This window comes from Eubalaena glacialis, chromosome 12, assembly GCF_028564815.1.
Source record: "Eubalaena glacialis isolate mEubGla1 chromosome 12, mEubGla1.1.hap2.+ XY, whole genome shotgun sequence".
NCBI lineage: Eukaryota > Metazoa > Chordata > Mammalia > Artiodactyla > Balaenidae > Eubalaena > Eubalaena glacialis.
The window spans coordinates 37518686-37537101 of NC_083727.1; the positions used below are offsets into that span (position 1 = coordinate 37518686).

The 18416-nt window shown below is 35.8% G+C and overlaps 1 protein-coding gene across 3 annotated transcripts in view; it reads right to left on the reverse strand.

Moving 5' to 3' along the window:
- Positions 1–18416, reverse strand: part of RNF217 (ring finger protein 217) — a 146351-nt gene that overhangs the window by 55762 nt on the left and 72173 nt on the right. For all 3 annotated transcript variants that reach the window (XM_061207289.1, XM_061207288.1, XM_061207287.1), the window contains exon 2: positions 8845–9078. In XM_061207289.1, coding sequence (XP_061063272.1) covers positions 8845–9078 — 234 coding nt within the window. The remainder of the gene's footprint in view (positions 1–8844; positions 9079–18416) is intronic.

An 18416-nucleotide genomic window follows, 5' to 3' on the forward strand; every position in this document is an offset into this window, starting at 1 on the left:
ATTTTCTCTCTTGAGGAATGAAAAAGGGATACACATGCACTCTACCTTGGCTGCAGAGGCAAAGACAGAGAAAAGCTAAGTGAACACAGTGCAGATCACTGGAGGAGGGAACAGCAGTCATTTTCACTTCTAGTAACACAACAGAGGGGCTCTCATGCCCTCAGAGCTAGTGTCTGGTTCTCCACGAGGCCCGCCTGGGTGGCAGCTGAGACTGCTTCCTTGCCCTTCCTACTACTTCCCGTGCAACCTTAGAGTAAAACGCGTTAAGTGAGGGGGCTTGAAAGACAGCAAAGCTCTGCTTCTTGTAATTGGAGAAGGTCCAATGAACACAATCTGTCTACTGAAATCTTAACCAGATGAAATGCTACTTGCTCCAAGATGTCTTCCCTATTTCTCCCAACCAGATTCAGCATCTTGCAGAACTTACATTACAGCTACATTACACGTAGCTGTCTAATCTCCCTAACAGCCTACAGGTTCACTGAGGGCAAAGGCTGCTTCTCATTCACTCTGTGTTTCCTGAGTTAAGTAACACAGAACTTGTGGCACATGGTAGGCACTCAGTAAGTTCTTTGTAAAGTGAATTATTTTATTCATTTATTCAGAGCAAGTACTGCATATTGGCTAACATTACATGAATTCCAAGAAAACCCAACATGTCTAATTTATGACCAGTGGCTGAGATGGTATCATTGCTTCTTAGATTACCAAATGATGTTTACTAAATATTTTATCCACATAACATTTTACTGAACATCATGATTAATGTGCAAACTCTTCTACAAGAAGAAAGGCTACAAGTGTTTCAAAAATAAAGTTATCAGAGTTAGGAATCTTGATTAACTTGTTCTATAATCCATGAACGATAAAAGAACCTTATATTACATTTTTTTTACTTTTGAATTCCCTTAGTTTTTCTAGAATTCTGGGCTACAGTGACACTCAGATGACAAGTTAAACCAACCCACTTGCCCGAAGCAAATGGTATTTTCTCTTGACAGTTCATCATGCCAATAAAGAAATAACCCACAAAACAAAAACAGAATTCAAAACCAAAGAGCACCCGAAATAAGTCTTTTCTTGCCTAAATACTACACACTCCTATATACATAATTATTTCAAATAAATCACAAAATCATTACTTATCAAACTCAAAATATTAGACAACATCCATGTATAAATGTAGCATTGCCAATATGAATTAACTCGATTTTCCAAGAAGAATCTGCTTTATTAGAAATTCAGATTAAGACAAATACTCAAGAATGAAACATTCATCAATTCATTTGCCCATTCAACGGATATTTATTGAGCACCTTCAAGTAACAGATACTGAGTGTACTGATTTTAGGCACATCAAAAAGAATGAAAATACTTCAGTCCTCAAAAAAATTACTGAAGGCAGACAGATATAATAAACCCCAAGAGCTATAAAACCATGTAACAACTGCTAGAGTAGACGCTTGGACAAGGGGGTGCCGTGAGAAATGTGCCTCAGGGAAGGCTAAAGAGTAGAAGTCAGAGAGAATACGGCCTTGGAAGATAAGTGGGATGTCATTGGGACAAGTGACAGGATAACACTTCAGGCAGAGTCCAGTCTGAGCCACCATCGAGGCCTGAGAGCACACGGTGCATTGGGGAAATAGTAAGTGCTCCAGTGGGGCCCGAACAGAGGTGTCACTTCAGCTGGGTCAACCCTGAGCCTTGTAGACGTGCCCAAAAACAGGGTCCAATTAGTCTTACATTAAGGTTCCTATACTCTGATGTGTCTTTCAAAATACACTGTGGTCCAGAAACTTCTTATATGAACCATATAGAACTTATGGCTAACTAGTATGTCCTAAAGAAACTGGTCAATATATACATAAATAATCACGACACCTTGTAGTTATAAAAAGTTTCGTAACAACTTAAGGAGGTTTTCTTGAAGAGAAGAAGATTGTGAGGAAGTGCTGGGTATTACAGAGAGGAGAAAAGAAGTCTCTTATGCGTGACTTCAAATACTTCCAAGGAAGCACGATCTGCTCCCTTATAAGATCAAATCCTAGAGCAAGAGTGGCAGTGGGGGAAGGTTCCCCAAGTGGGAAAGATGACTAGACTTCCTGCCTTGATTTTATTCCCTAAGATTTTACCTCCGACTTGGGAACCTCTCCCTGAATATAGTGCCAATAACACATGGGCTTCATGAGACACTGCTCCCTGAACATAGTCCAAACGTGGTCAAGTGAGCCTTCCCTTAATTTTTCACAGCATAGCTTAAACTAAACTGGAAAATGAAAGGGAAACTTTCCTAAAGGTTGGGGACCAAATAAGGACAAGAATGCACAGTAACTCATGACAAGATCACCTAAATGGAGACAGAGTGTTTATTCATATAAATAACCTTACCGACATCCCTCTTACGGTTTCCAGGCTCCTTTTACATGTGCAACACACTATTTATTGCACAATACATTCACTTCAATACTAGCTTTTATTTTCAACGGAGAGGCATGCTTTTCTAGGGCAGTATATCGGACCTTGGGAATGGGGGTTTTGTTCTTTGAAAAGAGTCTTTCCTCTCTAATTTGAGAATCACTGTTCCATACAAATCCATCTTGCTTGTATTGCCAGGAATCATCTTTAAGCATTTATAGACTCTTCCTCTAAACCTAGAGAGCAAGGCCCAGAGGAATATCTGAGTCTATTTCTTCCACCTCTTCATAGATGAATATAAAGTGTACTGGAAGATTCTGCTCTGATTTGTATAACCCAAATTCACTAGCCAGAGCAGGATGGCATCATCCTGTTTTCAAAAGGATACCCTATTCTGAACACAACACAAAAGGCTAACATCTCACAGAGATACCCACGGAAAGAAGCAAGAGGGCTAAGTACAGAGTGTACATGAGAAAATGGGAGTATTCTCTGTAGCCAATAGGTGAAGCAGGAGAAAGAGATCTCAGCCTGAAGGTAACAATGAATCTTTCAAAATGGAAGGAAATGATTCTATAAGTAGCAAGTCTCCTAACAATGGAAGTGTTCAGTGTCTGAATGGCCACTTGGTAGGCATTTAGACTAATGCATGGGGTTCCCTTACAGTTCTGAGATGGCAAATATGGAAAAGTAGAAATACAGAGTAAAGTAAGTGAGAAATGCACAGTCCTAACATCTTCCAGATCATTTTATAATGGGCACAAGGCTTGGCTTACTTTTACCCACTATTCAGCAGGTCGTCAAAGAGAAATGATTCTTCACTTGTCTCTTGTGCTGAAGATACAAGGGATGATATGATGAAGTGAAAAAAACAAACAGTTCTCAATCCCATGGCTGGTCAATTTATGGTAGCCATGAGCCTCTATTATTACAATTATTGTAGTTTTTTCTTTTTTAAGGTCAGATGAAGGCTAAAATTTCAAATGAATTCCAATATTTGGCTTTTGTTGTTAGAAGTTCCAAGTACAAGTAAAGACTCTATAAAATATTACGGCTAACTTATGCATCAAGACAGGAAACAAAGAACAACTTTAGCAAAGCATCTCATTAGTAACTAGAGGGAGAAATGCATCCTAATAAAATTTAGTAGGCTTGCATCATAGCTGAGCGCTATACATTTTTTTAGTGGAAACATATATAACACACCCTTTGTTTAAGACGGCTTCTTTATTTTTTTTTTAATTTTTATTTCATATTGGAGTATAGTTGATTTACAATGTTGTGTTAGTTTCAGGTGTACAGCAAAGCGATTTAGTTATACATATACATATATCTATTCTTTTTCAGATTCTTTTCCCACTTAGGTTATTACAGAATATTGAGTAGAGCTCCCTGTGCTATACGGTAGGTCCTTGTTGATTATCTACTGTATATACAGTAGTGTGTATATGTTAATCCCAACCTCCTAATTTATCCCTCCCCCAGAAGATGGCTTCTTTAAACTGGGCTAGAGGACTTTTATCTTTATCTCCCTCACAAATCTATGCTAGCAACAATCACTTAAGAAACTACACTTGTTTTCTATCGGCTCCTGACATCAATGATGCATTACTGCCAAGAGAATTCAGTGTGTGTCGTAAGCTAAACTGATCTTGCCAGGCTGATGCACAATCTGACTCCCGATTTGTAAACACTGTCAACTTAAAGTGATGGTGTCGAGGGAAAACTGAAGAGCAGAGCAGCATGCTAACTACACTTTCATGTGAAAGCTTTAAACGTTTTTAATAGATGGAAAAAATTTCTCAAATCATGTTTACAAGAAGGAAGCTTAAGCACATTTTATTCGTTTATTTTTTATCTATTTCTATATAAATGAAAATTGTTCCTTGGAAGTACAACTGAAGAGGTACAGCTGGGATTTGAATAAACAAAGGACAGGCAGGCCCCCAGAAGCAGAAATAATGGGAAACCATTGCCACCCCTAGGGCCAAAGAGACAAGGGAAGAAAGAATTTTCTGGAGCCTAGTGAGAATTAGAAACATGGGGGAGGGACTACCTAGGGGGAAGCCACAGTCATGGAGGGACATAGCTACTGCCAGAGCTTTGCACTGAATTAGGAAGGGAGTAAGGAAGTAATGCATCAACTATTCTCCTTTCCATCCTCCCATTTCCTGCCAATGCCAACCCTTGGTTGAACCCAAGAGATTGAGATGGTAAGGGAGTCGGGAGAAGCAATCCAAAGAGGTATCTTTCTGGAGTTTAGGACAGGTCATCAAGGTTTGAATAACTGACAAAGGAAGAGGGTAAACTGGGTATTACTAGAATTCCAGCCTTTCACTTAAGCATATTTTAAAGTACACCAATTAGGAACAACAAACCCAATGACTTGATTATATTCTTAAAGACCTTAGAAAAGTTCTTTTCCGCATGAGGAAATAATGTATTTGTGCAGCTTTATAATATAAACTGTGGTTTCAACCCAGAAAATTTATGATTACAAGAGAGAAAAAGTAATGCATAAGGTACAAGGTAAGAACATAGAGGGAGTTTCCTCAGGACCTTTTATTGGCTTTTTTCACCTTATGATGGGTCAAAGCCCTGTTTTGTGAATTATCAAGGTTCTGCTCAATATTTGTGGGAGGAGAGTGGGGATTATTATTAGTTTTGCCTCAAGGAAACCATAAAGAGGATTATCTCCAACATGTTCCCTGTGTTGATTTATGCATGCCCTTCAACTTACTCCAAATCAATATGAAAAGGGGGATCGTTTCTTGGTCTACACTTGGAAATAAGAAGGAAACCCAGAACTGCCCCTACCTCAGTAAAACTCCTGGGAGTAAAATAAGTACATTTAAGTATCTGCAGTCCTCTCCTCTCTCCCATGAGAAACTGTAACTTTTCCCACCTCCCAAAACATATATTTTTAATTTCTGTGAATTCAGGGACTTCCTCCCCTCCTCAAATATTAATGCTTTCCATCAGATCACTCCTAGCATTAGATCCATGCTTCTTGGATATCTCTTTGATGCCCCAAAGGGTCTTCAAACTTAACTTTATCCCACATTTCAAATGAATTAGTTTTCTACTCCCCAAACCTGCTCCTCTTCCTCAAGACATAGTCTATTTCATCCCCTCTTTACTCTGACCATCCATCAGTCACCCAATCTTTTATTCCACCTCTATTCTTTTTGACTCCTCAGTCCCTTCCCTAATAACCCAGTGTTGTTCATTCTGCTGCCTTTGCCTGATAGTGATAATAAGCATAATAATTTCTAGCATGTGTTGAGCACTTAGGATATATCAGACACGGTGCTAAGCACTTTATATGTGTGAACTTGTTTAATCCTTATTACACTCTTATGACAGGTATTATTACTACCACCAGTAAAAGATGCAGAAACTGTACTCAGAGTTACAGAGCTAGCCTATGGCAGGCTGAGAATTTAAATTTGGTTTGAAGCCTGTGCTCTGACCCACCTTTTCTAGCATAGCAAATTCAACATTTCAAGGCTTAGTTTCATGTGTTTGCCCTCTACTGAAGCCTTCCCAATCTCTCCTGTCTTTTCTTCTCCTGTGCTCTCAGCATATTCCACCCACATTTATTATGCATTGGCCCATTTATTCGTTCCCTCAAGACATATATTTTGAGAGAATACTCTACCAAAGTGCTTGACACAGGTTGTCAGCAGTAAGCAAGTCTGGACCTGGTCTCCTAGAGACCAGTGGGAGAGACTTTAAGCAAATAACCACATGAATACACCATAAAATCTTAGTTGATAATTGCTATGGAGAAAACCTTCAGGTGCTGGTGATGCGTCTGTCTCCAGGCATCACCTGAGAACCCTTACAGCCATAACTTCAACATTTTAATTTTCTCGATGCTAACTTGTTCTCTGTATTAACATTCATTTGGAGCTGCATTAATAAATTATAGGAACGGTTTAGGTTAGAAATTAGATTTCTAAATGGAAACTGAAATCAATCTTGTAGAAATGGAGTGGTAAAACTTTTTGGCTTCATGAGTTGCAGGGATGAGAAGGCAAATGTTATGAATGAGAAAGACTGGATTTGACCAAAGGCAAGGTTGTCTCAATGTAAATTTCTCAATTCAGGAATATGCTTGTACTATTTCATATAGTAAGAGTTTTATTGCGTTCAGAACATAATGAAAAGCTCTATTTACTAAATTTTTGCCAGAAGATGTTGAGTGAGGGATCAGTTTATCCTAGAAGGTTAAACTGGCACCTAAAAGTTCTCGTTACTGCTTGTTGATATATTCTGTTTATCCCTTTTCCACCTGCAGTGTACAAAAAATTTACAAAAACCTATTCAAATGAAGTACCCAAACATGATATGTTATATCTCAAATTTCATATCTGATATACTCAAAGGTATTTCCTGCTATAAAATAGCTATAATATTTTCAAGCAATTTTAACCTTGTATGTTAAGTGCTTCTGAATTGACAGCAGAAACCATAATAAATGCTCAAAGAATGACATCTTGGATCAGGACATTATAACTCGACTCACAGAGAATAATATTGAAATATACATTACAAGGGTTTTATTAATAGATACAAAACACAATTTAGGCTCTAAGCAATATTATGAAGAGAGTTTAAATTGCTCAGACATGTTAGACATTAGTAGTAAACTTATTTTCTATTTCTGTTGCCTTATGACTCAATTTATTTTATTCAAGTACTTGAATTCACTGCTCTTAAAGTTATGACAAACTATACCAATTTGGAAGTGGGTTCTGTTATTGGGAAAACTGAATTTTAAAAAATACAGCAAACCTAAAAAATATCCATTGGTTAGCCACAAAGAATGATGATATTAGTCTCAGTTTAGGGTGCTATACTGTAATCATGAGTATCACAGTGGCTTTGCTGGAGTATCCATGCCTGCGCTCCCTTTACGCATAATATCCAGACAGGTATGGGCATGTGAATCAGGTAGTTAATACTAATGTGAGAAGTTGGAGTTTAATGATGACAATGCTATATAAACATTGTACTAAATAGTAAAAATCATTGCTTCAGGAATTGTGTAGAACTATGTAGAATATAGAACGGGAGGATGGATAATTTACCTCTTCTGTTATAGATCATCTTTTCTGTAAGAGTAAATAAGAGTAACAACAATAATCATCCCCAAATTCTGCAGTAGCTTTATTTTTCTTGAGAGCTGCTTAATAGTTTCACTTTAGGTTGAGATTTTTCATCCCTCACCTGTTACCAACGATTTTAATTGCTTCATGATCAACAACATCTAGTTTGTATTGATTTCTGCTTCATTTACTGCAAAGGTTCCCAATTCTGCTACATATCAGAGTCACCTGGTGAGGTTCAAATATTTGCAAGACAGTTGTTCTGGGGCGAGAGGGTTGTGGGCTGGAGACCAGGCACTGGTGTGTCTAAAAGCTCGCCAGGTGATTCTAATGTACAGTTAGGGCTGTGAATCAAGGATTTGCTCCCACAGTTGTTGTCATGGTTTCCATGCCTTCAGTCTTGCCCTCCTCTGACATCCTCTATGTGCTGCCAGAATGATCTTCCTGCAATGCCCACAGAATTAAATTCAAGCCTGAGCACAGTGTAAAAGACTCAACATGATCTGCTCTTAAATACCTGACCAGCTGCCTCCCCGCTACTCTCTCCCCCTAGCTCTATCAAGCACTCGTTTCCAACATGCCTGCCTCAGCCTCCAGGCCTGACGCTTACTCATCCCTTGCTCTGAAATGCTCTTCACTGTTTATCTGCCTGGAGAACTGCATCTTCTCCAGGAAGCCTTTCCTGACACGCTAGCCCCCCTCCTCGGTCAGTGTTCTCAAAGTACAAGTGTATTGGGTTTCACGTTTTTGTTTTTTGACTACTCATATTGAACTGTCATTTTAGAACATACGTCTCTCTCACCTTCATTAGACATTTTTATGAGCAAGGACTGTGTCACATTTGCCACTGTATACCCAAAACTTAGCACACTGCCTAGCATATACTGGCATTTTGTATTTGCTGAATAAATGAATAAATAGCATATTATACTATTTTCACTTATTATAGACAGAACTGGAGGAGACTCAAGTTGGGTTCACTGAAAAATTTAAGTTTGTACTAAAATTTTTTAAAAGTCTTAGTATTTATTTAATATTTAGTAATAGCAATGATAATTACTTTAAAGATTAGTCTTCAAATTAGTGAATTTTAAACAGGTTAAAGCCAAAGAAGTTTAATTAAATCCTCAATAGTGCTCTAATGATGATAATCATAGCATCCCCAAACCATACATTTTCAGAATCATAGCCATTGTATACTCACCTCGGACTCCGATAAGGGAAGGAAGCCCACTTAGTGCCTACCACAGGTTGGCCTAATTTGGCTGCTCCCAACATGTGCCATCTAACCCACAACTCTGGTGAACATGCTTACTTTGTATTTGCTTTCTGATCTGGAAGGGGTGGGAATATGTCCTTTTTTCTTGAAGGTTGTAAAGTGCTTGCACTGAGGACATGGCTTGGTGCTGGAATCAATACGGCCAAGTTCCAAGAAGTACTTGTATTTGATGGAGTCTTCATGCGTTAAGTTATAGATAACCGTTGTTTCTTCCAAGAATTCAAAACATTCTGTGATAGGGCATTTGATTTCCACTTGGCCAAGTTGTACCTGTGTGAAAGAGCAAATGGGAGAGAAAAAAGGCACCAGTTATTAAGCTTCTTTTCTTTTTTCTTTTTCTTTTTTCATATATACTGCTTATTTCATGATTACTGTAAAGGATTATCTGTCATTTTTCATGATTCCTAACATAATAAATGATAATCACTTTGGTACCTATATCAGGCAGTACCAAATAATTAATTACTATAAATGTTTCCAAAATGATTGATAGCATGTTTAAGCATTCTCTATCATTAAATATAATGATAATCAAATATGAGAACTTAAATGGGCCTAAGCCACAGGCTCACCTAGGAAGCAAATTCTCATTCCATCCTCTGGAAACTGCAGGATAAGACAGCATTCAGACAATGAGCCAACTAAAGGAACAGCTAGGATGAAAATGTGTTTCAGATTTTTCAACCTTACTACAAAGTTTCCTTACTACAACCTTACTCAGCAGTAAACTTAGGGCACATTTAACTACGTTAAAAAGACAAAAAAAGAGGATTTTGAAAGTACTTATACGTACTACATCTAGTAGTTTAAAAATCATTGCTAGAAAAACCCTCTATTTTCCCTGACTCTTCCAGGCAGAGAACATATAACTGTTCCCATGTCATCAGAATCACAGGAACAAGTAAGAAAATTAAACCAATCATAATGTTGTAAAAAAATCCCTATGAGATCTGGCTACTACTGAGGTAATTTATAAAATGAATTTCTTCAAAGAACCATAGAGTTAGATTAGGAGAGAGGAGAAGGAATATACTGGAATGCTACATTTACCATTTATTTGGTAGGGGATTCTAGAAATGGTTAGCATTAAAAATTACAGTATAAGATTCAAGTACAAAGTGTGGACAAAATTAAATTTTAAAAGATGACGAAAATAAGCTACTTTGAAATAAGGAGGACCTGGAATTGTTTTCCACAAGTAGAGCAAGAACTCTTTATATTCATGGCATCATAATCTCTTTTTGCTCATCTTAGGGTAGCAGAGGGAGGTAGTGAAAGCTCCAAAAGGCAAACAACACTAAACCATTTCTTTTTCTCTTGGGTGAACCTGACATTCTGAGAAGGCAAAACACATTGACCTTAATGAGAAAAGCGCGCTATGAAAATGGAGGGAGGAATGAGGAAAAGCCACATGATCCAGGGAAAGAAAATCTCTGCCGTGAGCAATTAACAAAACCCCTAAATTCATAGTAACTTTTCTTTTAACTTTGCTGTTTATCTGGCACAGACTTGAGGAAAGGTAGTTAAGAAGCTACAGGCTGAAGGATGCCTGGGAACAAGATATTTAATACTAGTAAAGAACATGAACCAGACTGATAATGAAATGAAAAAATCTGGCTTTGGGTAAACCATTTTACTAGTACTGACCTGTTGAAATGTAAGTCGCTCTATCATCTTATGCTACAGTTGTACAAAACGTAGTCCAGAGAGGTCTCTCAAGTATTAGCCCAAAGCAATTTTTTCTACTTTTTTTGATGAGTCTGCTTATAGTTACAATCAGATTTTATTTTTATACTTGTTACAGAGTTATTATAACCCAAATTGTTTTGTAATAAATTATTTTCAGTTACAGCTGAAGGCAGAGGCTGTCCAGATGACTTGGGATCAGAGCAGGAGGGCAGAGCATGAAGCCATGTTAGGAGTCTGAGGCAGACGCCTATGAAAAGAGAAGACTTCAGTTTGCAGCACGTGAAAGACAATTTCCTTTCATTCCACACAGAAGGAGTCCACTTGGATAATCTCAAGGGACTCTCGCTTATCGAAGAGCTGCATACTTTTGGGAGTAAGAGCTGGAATGTTTTACTCCCAGGTCAATGTTTTAACCTGGCCTCCCTTGCCTCTAGGTTTATTTATTTTAAGTATATAAATAATAACAATGGAAGCAGTAATTTCACAACCACCCAGAGAGTCAGGTCGTATAGAAATGGAATGTGGTATAGGGACCAGAACCATCCAAGGCAGCTCAAGGGAGAGAGTAATCTGGTCACTCTTCCCGCAGTGGGTGTTCATTACCACACCGCACTGGGACACCTACCATCCAACGTCCAACCAAGCGCCTTATCTTCTTCAGCGTCTCTCAAATCTGGCTGTAAGTCTATTCTATTTCCATAGCACACACAATTTCCTTATGCTTCCCACCCTCTGCATTTTGTGTATTCCATACCTTCTCTTCTCTCTGAAAGCTCCAAAATCCCTACCCCACTACACTGAGCCAAATGATCTCATATTTTATTAAACAGACAGAAGCAATATGATCACATTCCTTTATCTTCCCACTACAAACTCCCAATCTATGTCTGTCTCCATCTTTTCTGTCTTCCCTCCTTTTTTTGTATTCTTCCCTGTTATTTTTTTTAAGGATCATGCAGCTTGATCTATTCTCTTCATCAGATTTTTTTACAGCTATTTTAAAAAAATATTTATTTATTTATTTGGCTGCTTTGGGTCTTGGTGGCAGCACTCGGGATCTTCGTTGTGGCCTGAGGGATCTTTAGTTGCAGCATGCGAACTCTTAGCTGCAGCATGTGGAATTTAGTTCCCTGACCAGGGATCGAACCCAGGCCCCTGTATTAGGAGCGTGGAGTCTTAGACACTGGACCACCAGAGAAGTCCCAAGTCTTCCCTTTTTTTTAGCTTTTATGTTTTTCTTTCTTTCTTTGTTTTTAATTTTTATTTTATATTGGAGTATAGTTGATTTACAATATTGTGTTAGTTTCAGGTGTACAGCAAAGTGATTTAGTTATACATATACATATATCTATTCTTTTTCAGATTCTTTTCCCATATAGGTTATTACAGAGTACTGCGTGGAGTTCCCTGTGCTATACAGTAGGTCCTTGTTGATTATTTATTTTGTATATAGTAGTGTGTATATGTTAATCCCAACCTCCTAGTTTATTTCTATCTTCCCTCCTTTTACAGCATAAGGCCTGAATCTACTTCCAGGACAACTGCATGAGTCTCTTGAAGTGTTTGTTGAGAATTCAAATTTCCTGGCCCACCTACGGCTTATACAATTTGAATTATTGCTGGTAAGCTAATAGTTGGCAGTTTGGAACAATTACTCATACAATCCTTTGAATTACTCATACTTCTTCATACTAACAATATCCCCTTTTTCATAATAAAATGCTACTCATGACCTATGCAATCTCTTGGCCTCTACATGTCTATCTTTTCCGAATAATTTCCTCAATTTCCGAATAATTTCCTCAAAAGATCACTAAAAACCAATAATCATGATTAAGCAAAGTGCATTCATTTATTTATTCAACAAGGTCATATTTCATCAATTCATAAATATTTCAGTATGGGTCTAAAGAAAATAAGAAATCTTTAAAAAACATAATCACGATACCAAATATTTTCCAAAATGACAGTAATTCTTTAATATCAATTTAACAGTTTCAATAACATTATCTAACTTCTATTTATAGGATTTTATGTACTTAATATCCTTAAAACAAAGGTCTAAATTTCTGTTGTGTTCAATGCTAATACTACTATTTATATCACTGAAAAATATGCTCTCCAATTCTGAACAAAAAACATGTCCATTCTTGTAAGACAAAATTACTTAATTCTAAAACAATCTCCAAGGGTGTTAGTAAGAGACACAATTATCCACTAGATAATTATCCACTACCTCAAGCTAGATGGCTAATTTGTCACTTGGGAGAACTCAAAAGTAATTTAATGCCACAGGTGAAGGAAACCACTGGAAAAGTGACAGATTAATTAATTAACTCTTCCAAAAAACAAAAAAAGAGAGAAAATATAAACCTTGGATTCGAAGCTCAGTTTATCAAATGCATGGTTTATGAATTTGATCTTAGTTTTAAGTGTTGATCATGATAGTTTACAGTGTGCCTTGGCCTTTTGTTCACTTAATACCAAAGGATTTCAGATTTCCTCTATCATTAAAAAGAAACATATTAATATGGCAGAGGAGAAGAGAATACCACAACAAAAGCAATAACAATAGTCATGAAATGTATGCAGCACCTCCTCCATGCCAGGCACTGTTAGAAGTACTTTCTGTGCATTAATTACTTTGTGGAATACCATAGAGGCAGAGTCATTTTTAGGTTCTGCATTTCTCCATAAGGCTGCTTTACTGATAAATATGCTTCTTTGTTTACTCAGCAGGTATTACAGAGCATTGTGCTAGATGCCTTTGATTTTTTTAAAAAACGAATGAAAACCATCAAGTCAAATATCCCAGAAGTTCTCTCAACCCCAAGCAAGAAAAATATAAAGAAAATCCACTAAGGCACATCAAGTAAAAGTGCCAAGTACCAAATACAAAGAAAGTATCTTAAAAGCAACAGAGGAAAAAGACATTCCCACATAGAACACTTCAGCCCCAGGTCCCTTGCTGGTAAATTCTACTGAGAATTTAAGGATGAAATAACACTGATATTACAAAACTACTCTTAGTGAATAGTGATAAAGGCGGGGATCACTATTCAGGTTGTTTTATGAGGCCAGCATAATCATGATACCAAAACCTGATAAGGACATTTCATGAAAGGAAAACTACTGACTAATCTCTTCGTAAACACAGATGCAAAAATCCTAAACAAAACATTAGCAAACCAATCTAGACAATACATGAAAAAGATAATATATCATAATCAAAGTGGGCTTATTCCAAGAATGCAAGATTGGTTTAACATTCAAAAATCAATTGCTATAACTCACACATTAATAAAATAAAGGAGAAACATCATATGATTATCTCAATGGAAAGAGGAAAGGTTATTTGATAAATTCAACATTCATTCATGTTAAAATCTTAGCAAACTAGGATGAAAATTCCTTAATCTAATAAAGAGTATATATAAGAAAATCTACAGTAAACCTAACACTCAATGGTGGAATATTGAAAGCTTTTTTCTTAAGACTGGAAATTGGGTGAGTATGCACTGCCACCATTACTAAACATTGACTAGAGCTAGCCAATGCAAGAAGATAAAAAGAAAAATGAAAATAAAATAATTAGAAATGAAGATATAAAATCCCTCATTTTTTGCAGATTGCATATTGTATATGCAGAAAATCCAACATAATCTACAGATAAACTATTAGGATAAATAAGTGAATTTAGAAAATTTGCTGAATAGGTCAATACACAAAAATCAAACTTACTTCCATACGCTAGTAACAAGCAATTTCAAAATAATATTTAAGAAATAGTATCACTTATAACATATTAAAAACATCAAATATGAATAACTGCAACAAACAATGTTCAATACCCCTGTATAGAAATATCTGAAATATTTTTGGGAAAATGGAAAGAAGCAAATTAATGGAGAAATATATCAAGTTCTTGAACTGCAAGATTCATTAAAGATGTAAATATGGTCCATATTGACCTACAGATTCCAGGCCATTTTAATAAAATTTCCAGCAATTTTCTCTCTCTCTTTCTCACTCTCCCTCTTGCTCTCTCTCTCTCTTTTTCGAGGGGAATCATCTTCTAATTCAAAATTAGAAGATGATTCTAAAACTATAATAATTACAATAGTGTGACACTGGCACAAGGATAGATAAGGATAGATATCAGAAAAATAGAACAGAAAAAGAGTACAGAACAGAACCACTTACATACGAACACTCGATGTTTCGAAATTATAGAGCAGTGGGGACAATGTTATTCTTCAATAAAGTGTGCTGGGTCACTTAAATATCTATTAAAAAAATCTGTTTGATTCCTACCCCAAACCAGGTAGACTGTAGCTATAATTATAAAAGGTGAAACAATAAAACTTCTAAAGATGGTCGAGAAGAATATCTTCATGTCCTTAGGGAAGGGAAAGATTGCTTACACATGACACTAAAAAAACTCACCATTTAAAAAGAGTGATAAATTTGACTAAGTAAAATTTAAAACTTCTGTTCATCAACAGATACTGTTAAGAGAATGAAAATGCAAATGAGAATTGGAAAAGATATTTGCAATATGTAAAGAATAAGGTTTTGCTTATCCAGAATACATAAAGAGCCCTTCCAAATCAGTAAAAAAAAGGCAGACAACCAACCCAACAGATAAATGGTCAAGAGGATGTTCAAGTGACCAATAAACATATGAAAATACGTTTAACTTCATGAGTTGTCAGGGAAATGAACATTAAAACCAAAATGACATGTAATTTTGAAGGAATTAGTTAATTGAGCTCTCATAACTCTCAAAGATTCAGCAAAATAATGTTTAAATAGTTAAAACAATAACTATACAATTAGTGCAGTATTAATTTTCTATTCAATCATGCCAAATGTATTTTTCTATATACAGTCCTCCTTTATGTTACTTAAACTTCTTTCTTCTTTCCTCATTACCCAAACTTTCATGCTCCCTTATCCACTTAAGTAAAATTTTATCCAATAGGTGAATTGCACATTCAGATTTGGGAACTCAAGCAGTAAAAAATGTTTCTTAATATGTGGAAAGAATTATAAACTTAATCCAATTTTTCCCCTTGAAAAGCACACTGAGATATATTATTAGGTTGTAAACAAACAATTTTTTAGGATTCTATAGCTTATCTTGATTCTTTAAGAAGAAAACACCCAAATTCGAATCCATCCTCAAAGAATATTAATATGGAGGGCTTTTTCAATGCAAATCACTGAGTAAGTATTTAGACTGAGAGAGAAATGCATAATGTGTGCTCAGATAAACAGAACGAGTATATATTCAATTAACTATAATCAATTTTACCTTTTGAAAGGTAGAAATTTTAGAACAGGCTAGATATTTGGATACACTTTAGAGAGGGAAATATTTCTAAAAGAAAAAAATTTGAGCTTACTTTGTTTAAATGTTATCTACTCTTTTTTTCATCAGTACACTCATCTAAATCAGATATTCCAATTTATTACAATCAGAAAATAAAGACACTACACAGGTAATTTATGAAAAGAACCCTGGAATGGAAATCAGATATAGGATTCTGGTGTTATTGATATTTATGTGGCTGCATGTCCTTGAGTTCCAGGGACACACAAAACCAAATCTCTTAGAGATGGACTGATTCACCTTTAGGATTCCCTGCTGGCACTAAAATTGTATAATTATAATATATGCTCTAACTTACAAAAAGACCGAAAGTGTATGTAAGCTCTAAAGCTTTAGCTCTAGCTTAAAAAGCTGTAGAGGTTAATAGTTAAAAGAGTAGATTCCAGACTCAAATTGGCTCTGCTCCTTACTACTAGTTGCTAAATCTTTCTCTTGCCCATCTGTATCCGTAAAAATCGGAATTTACCAATCGAATTTGGTTGTTTAGAGGACTGTATGAGTTGATTTACATAAAATACCTGGAACAGTACCTGATAGGGATACTCAATAAAAGTTTGCTAATATTTACCTTTGTTGATATTCAGAAAGCAGTATTTCACAAAATTAATTTCAGAAATTAGAAACTCTTTTATGCTTATTTCTTATACAAGGAGAACATTTTAAGTTCTGTAATCATCCGTAATTCATAATTCAGTACTCTCATTCGTAATTCAGTGTTCTTCCTCCAAAAGTGTATATGTAAAGGAAGATAACTAAAAGTACAAATTACATGAATATACTGTAGAACTAAATGCTGAGATACAAAAGAAAACAAATCATATACATTACATCAAAAGTGTCCCCATTTTTAAAATAAATTTAACCAAGAATGGAAATACAGATGCATAATTATGGAAATGTACATATATAGTTCACATTAATAGACATAAAATAGCTTTGGAAATAATTTAGTCAATCCAGTACCACAGATTAATAATCAGTATTACTCTAGTGGGAGAGGGAAGCCTTAAATTTTGTTTTACTCAGAGGTTTAATTTCATTTAAAGGGGGCAAGTGAAAATTTCAGAGACTAGAAACAACTTCGGAAGCTTTAAAAAAAAATATTACAAAGCTCACAAGAGACCTTTTATAACTTCTCTCTCCCCCTCTTCATTGGTGTCTTTCCCTTGGCTTTCAAACTATGCTTAAATATCCTAAAAATGCCAAAAGCAAACAAAAGCAAAAGCCATTGGTGGTGTAGTTATGGAAAAGTATTCTGCCCTTCCACAAATCATATTAAATTCGTTTAACAAGTCTGAAAAGTGACATAAGAAAGCAAAATTTTGCAGATACAGGTGATTTTGAGGATTTACGAGTATTAGTGCCCAGTTAGAGCCATTGACTCAAGTGTGGGTATATTTAAGGTACTGGATTCAAGGAAAATTATTGCAAAACAGACATGTCAGCCCAGACATGGGTAATGTAGTAGCGCCTCCAGATTTTTTCCCTGTACACACCAAGGTAATTTTAATTCTCTCTTGGGTCTTGTAGCATGTTTACCCACTCTTCTTGGTAAGGGATTGTTAAATACTTGAAGATAGCTGTCATGTCCCTTCAGTCTTTTTTCTCAGGAAAACATCCCACTTCTTTAACTATTCCTCACCTATTGTTTGAAGACTTTCCTTCTTCCTACGTTGTTGGTTTGTAAAAGTGTGATACCCAGAAACCAAAGCCATCATGCAGGTGTGGTCTGGCTACTGGGGAAACAGGATTATCCTCAACCACAGTAAACTGAAAGAAAGGAAAATGAAAAGAAAAAAGTCCTCAGGAATAATAAGTTACCAAAATTAACCCGAGAAGAAGTAGAAAACGTGAACAGGCCAATTATAATAGAAGACATGAGGGTATGTCTTCTTCTAGGAAGGCCATCTATTTCCTAGATTTTCACCTTTGTTGCAATTGAATATTCTCTCACTGAGAATATTCTTGATGAAAAATAATATTCTCTTTCTCTCTGTGGTTTTTATTTCTTTTCTCATCTTGTCTCTTTCTCATTTTTATTACTTTTACTTTGGTCCCTAAATCAGGCTCCCCAAACAATTAATCTTTTGTTTCTTAAAATAATTAGCTTTGGGCTTGCTTATCCTTTATATTGCTTTTTTCTCTTTTAGTTTTCCTTTCTTTTGATTTTTACATTTAGTATTATGCTCTCCCTGCTTTTATTTTTCTCATTTTGTTATTCTTTTTCTAGTTTCTTATGATCACTTTGTTTTCTGCTTTTACTCTTTAGTAATGAATACAGTTTTTGCTACGTTCCAAAAATTTTGATATGAAATGTTCTCTCTTCATTATTTTCTAGGCAGTTTATAGTCTGTTTTTACTTCCTATTTAAGTGTTTCTTAATTTCTATGCAGTTAAAACTTTTTTTGGTAACTTTATTTCTAAAATTTATTTTCACCTCTACTTGATTATGAATAGAGTAAGTAGACTGTAAAAAATCTTAATTTTGATGTATTAAGGTTCTTTTCTAGCCAATTACATAATC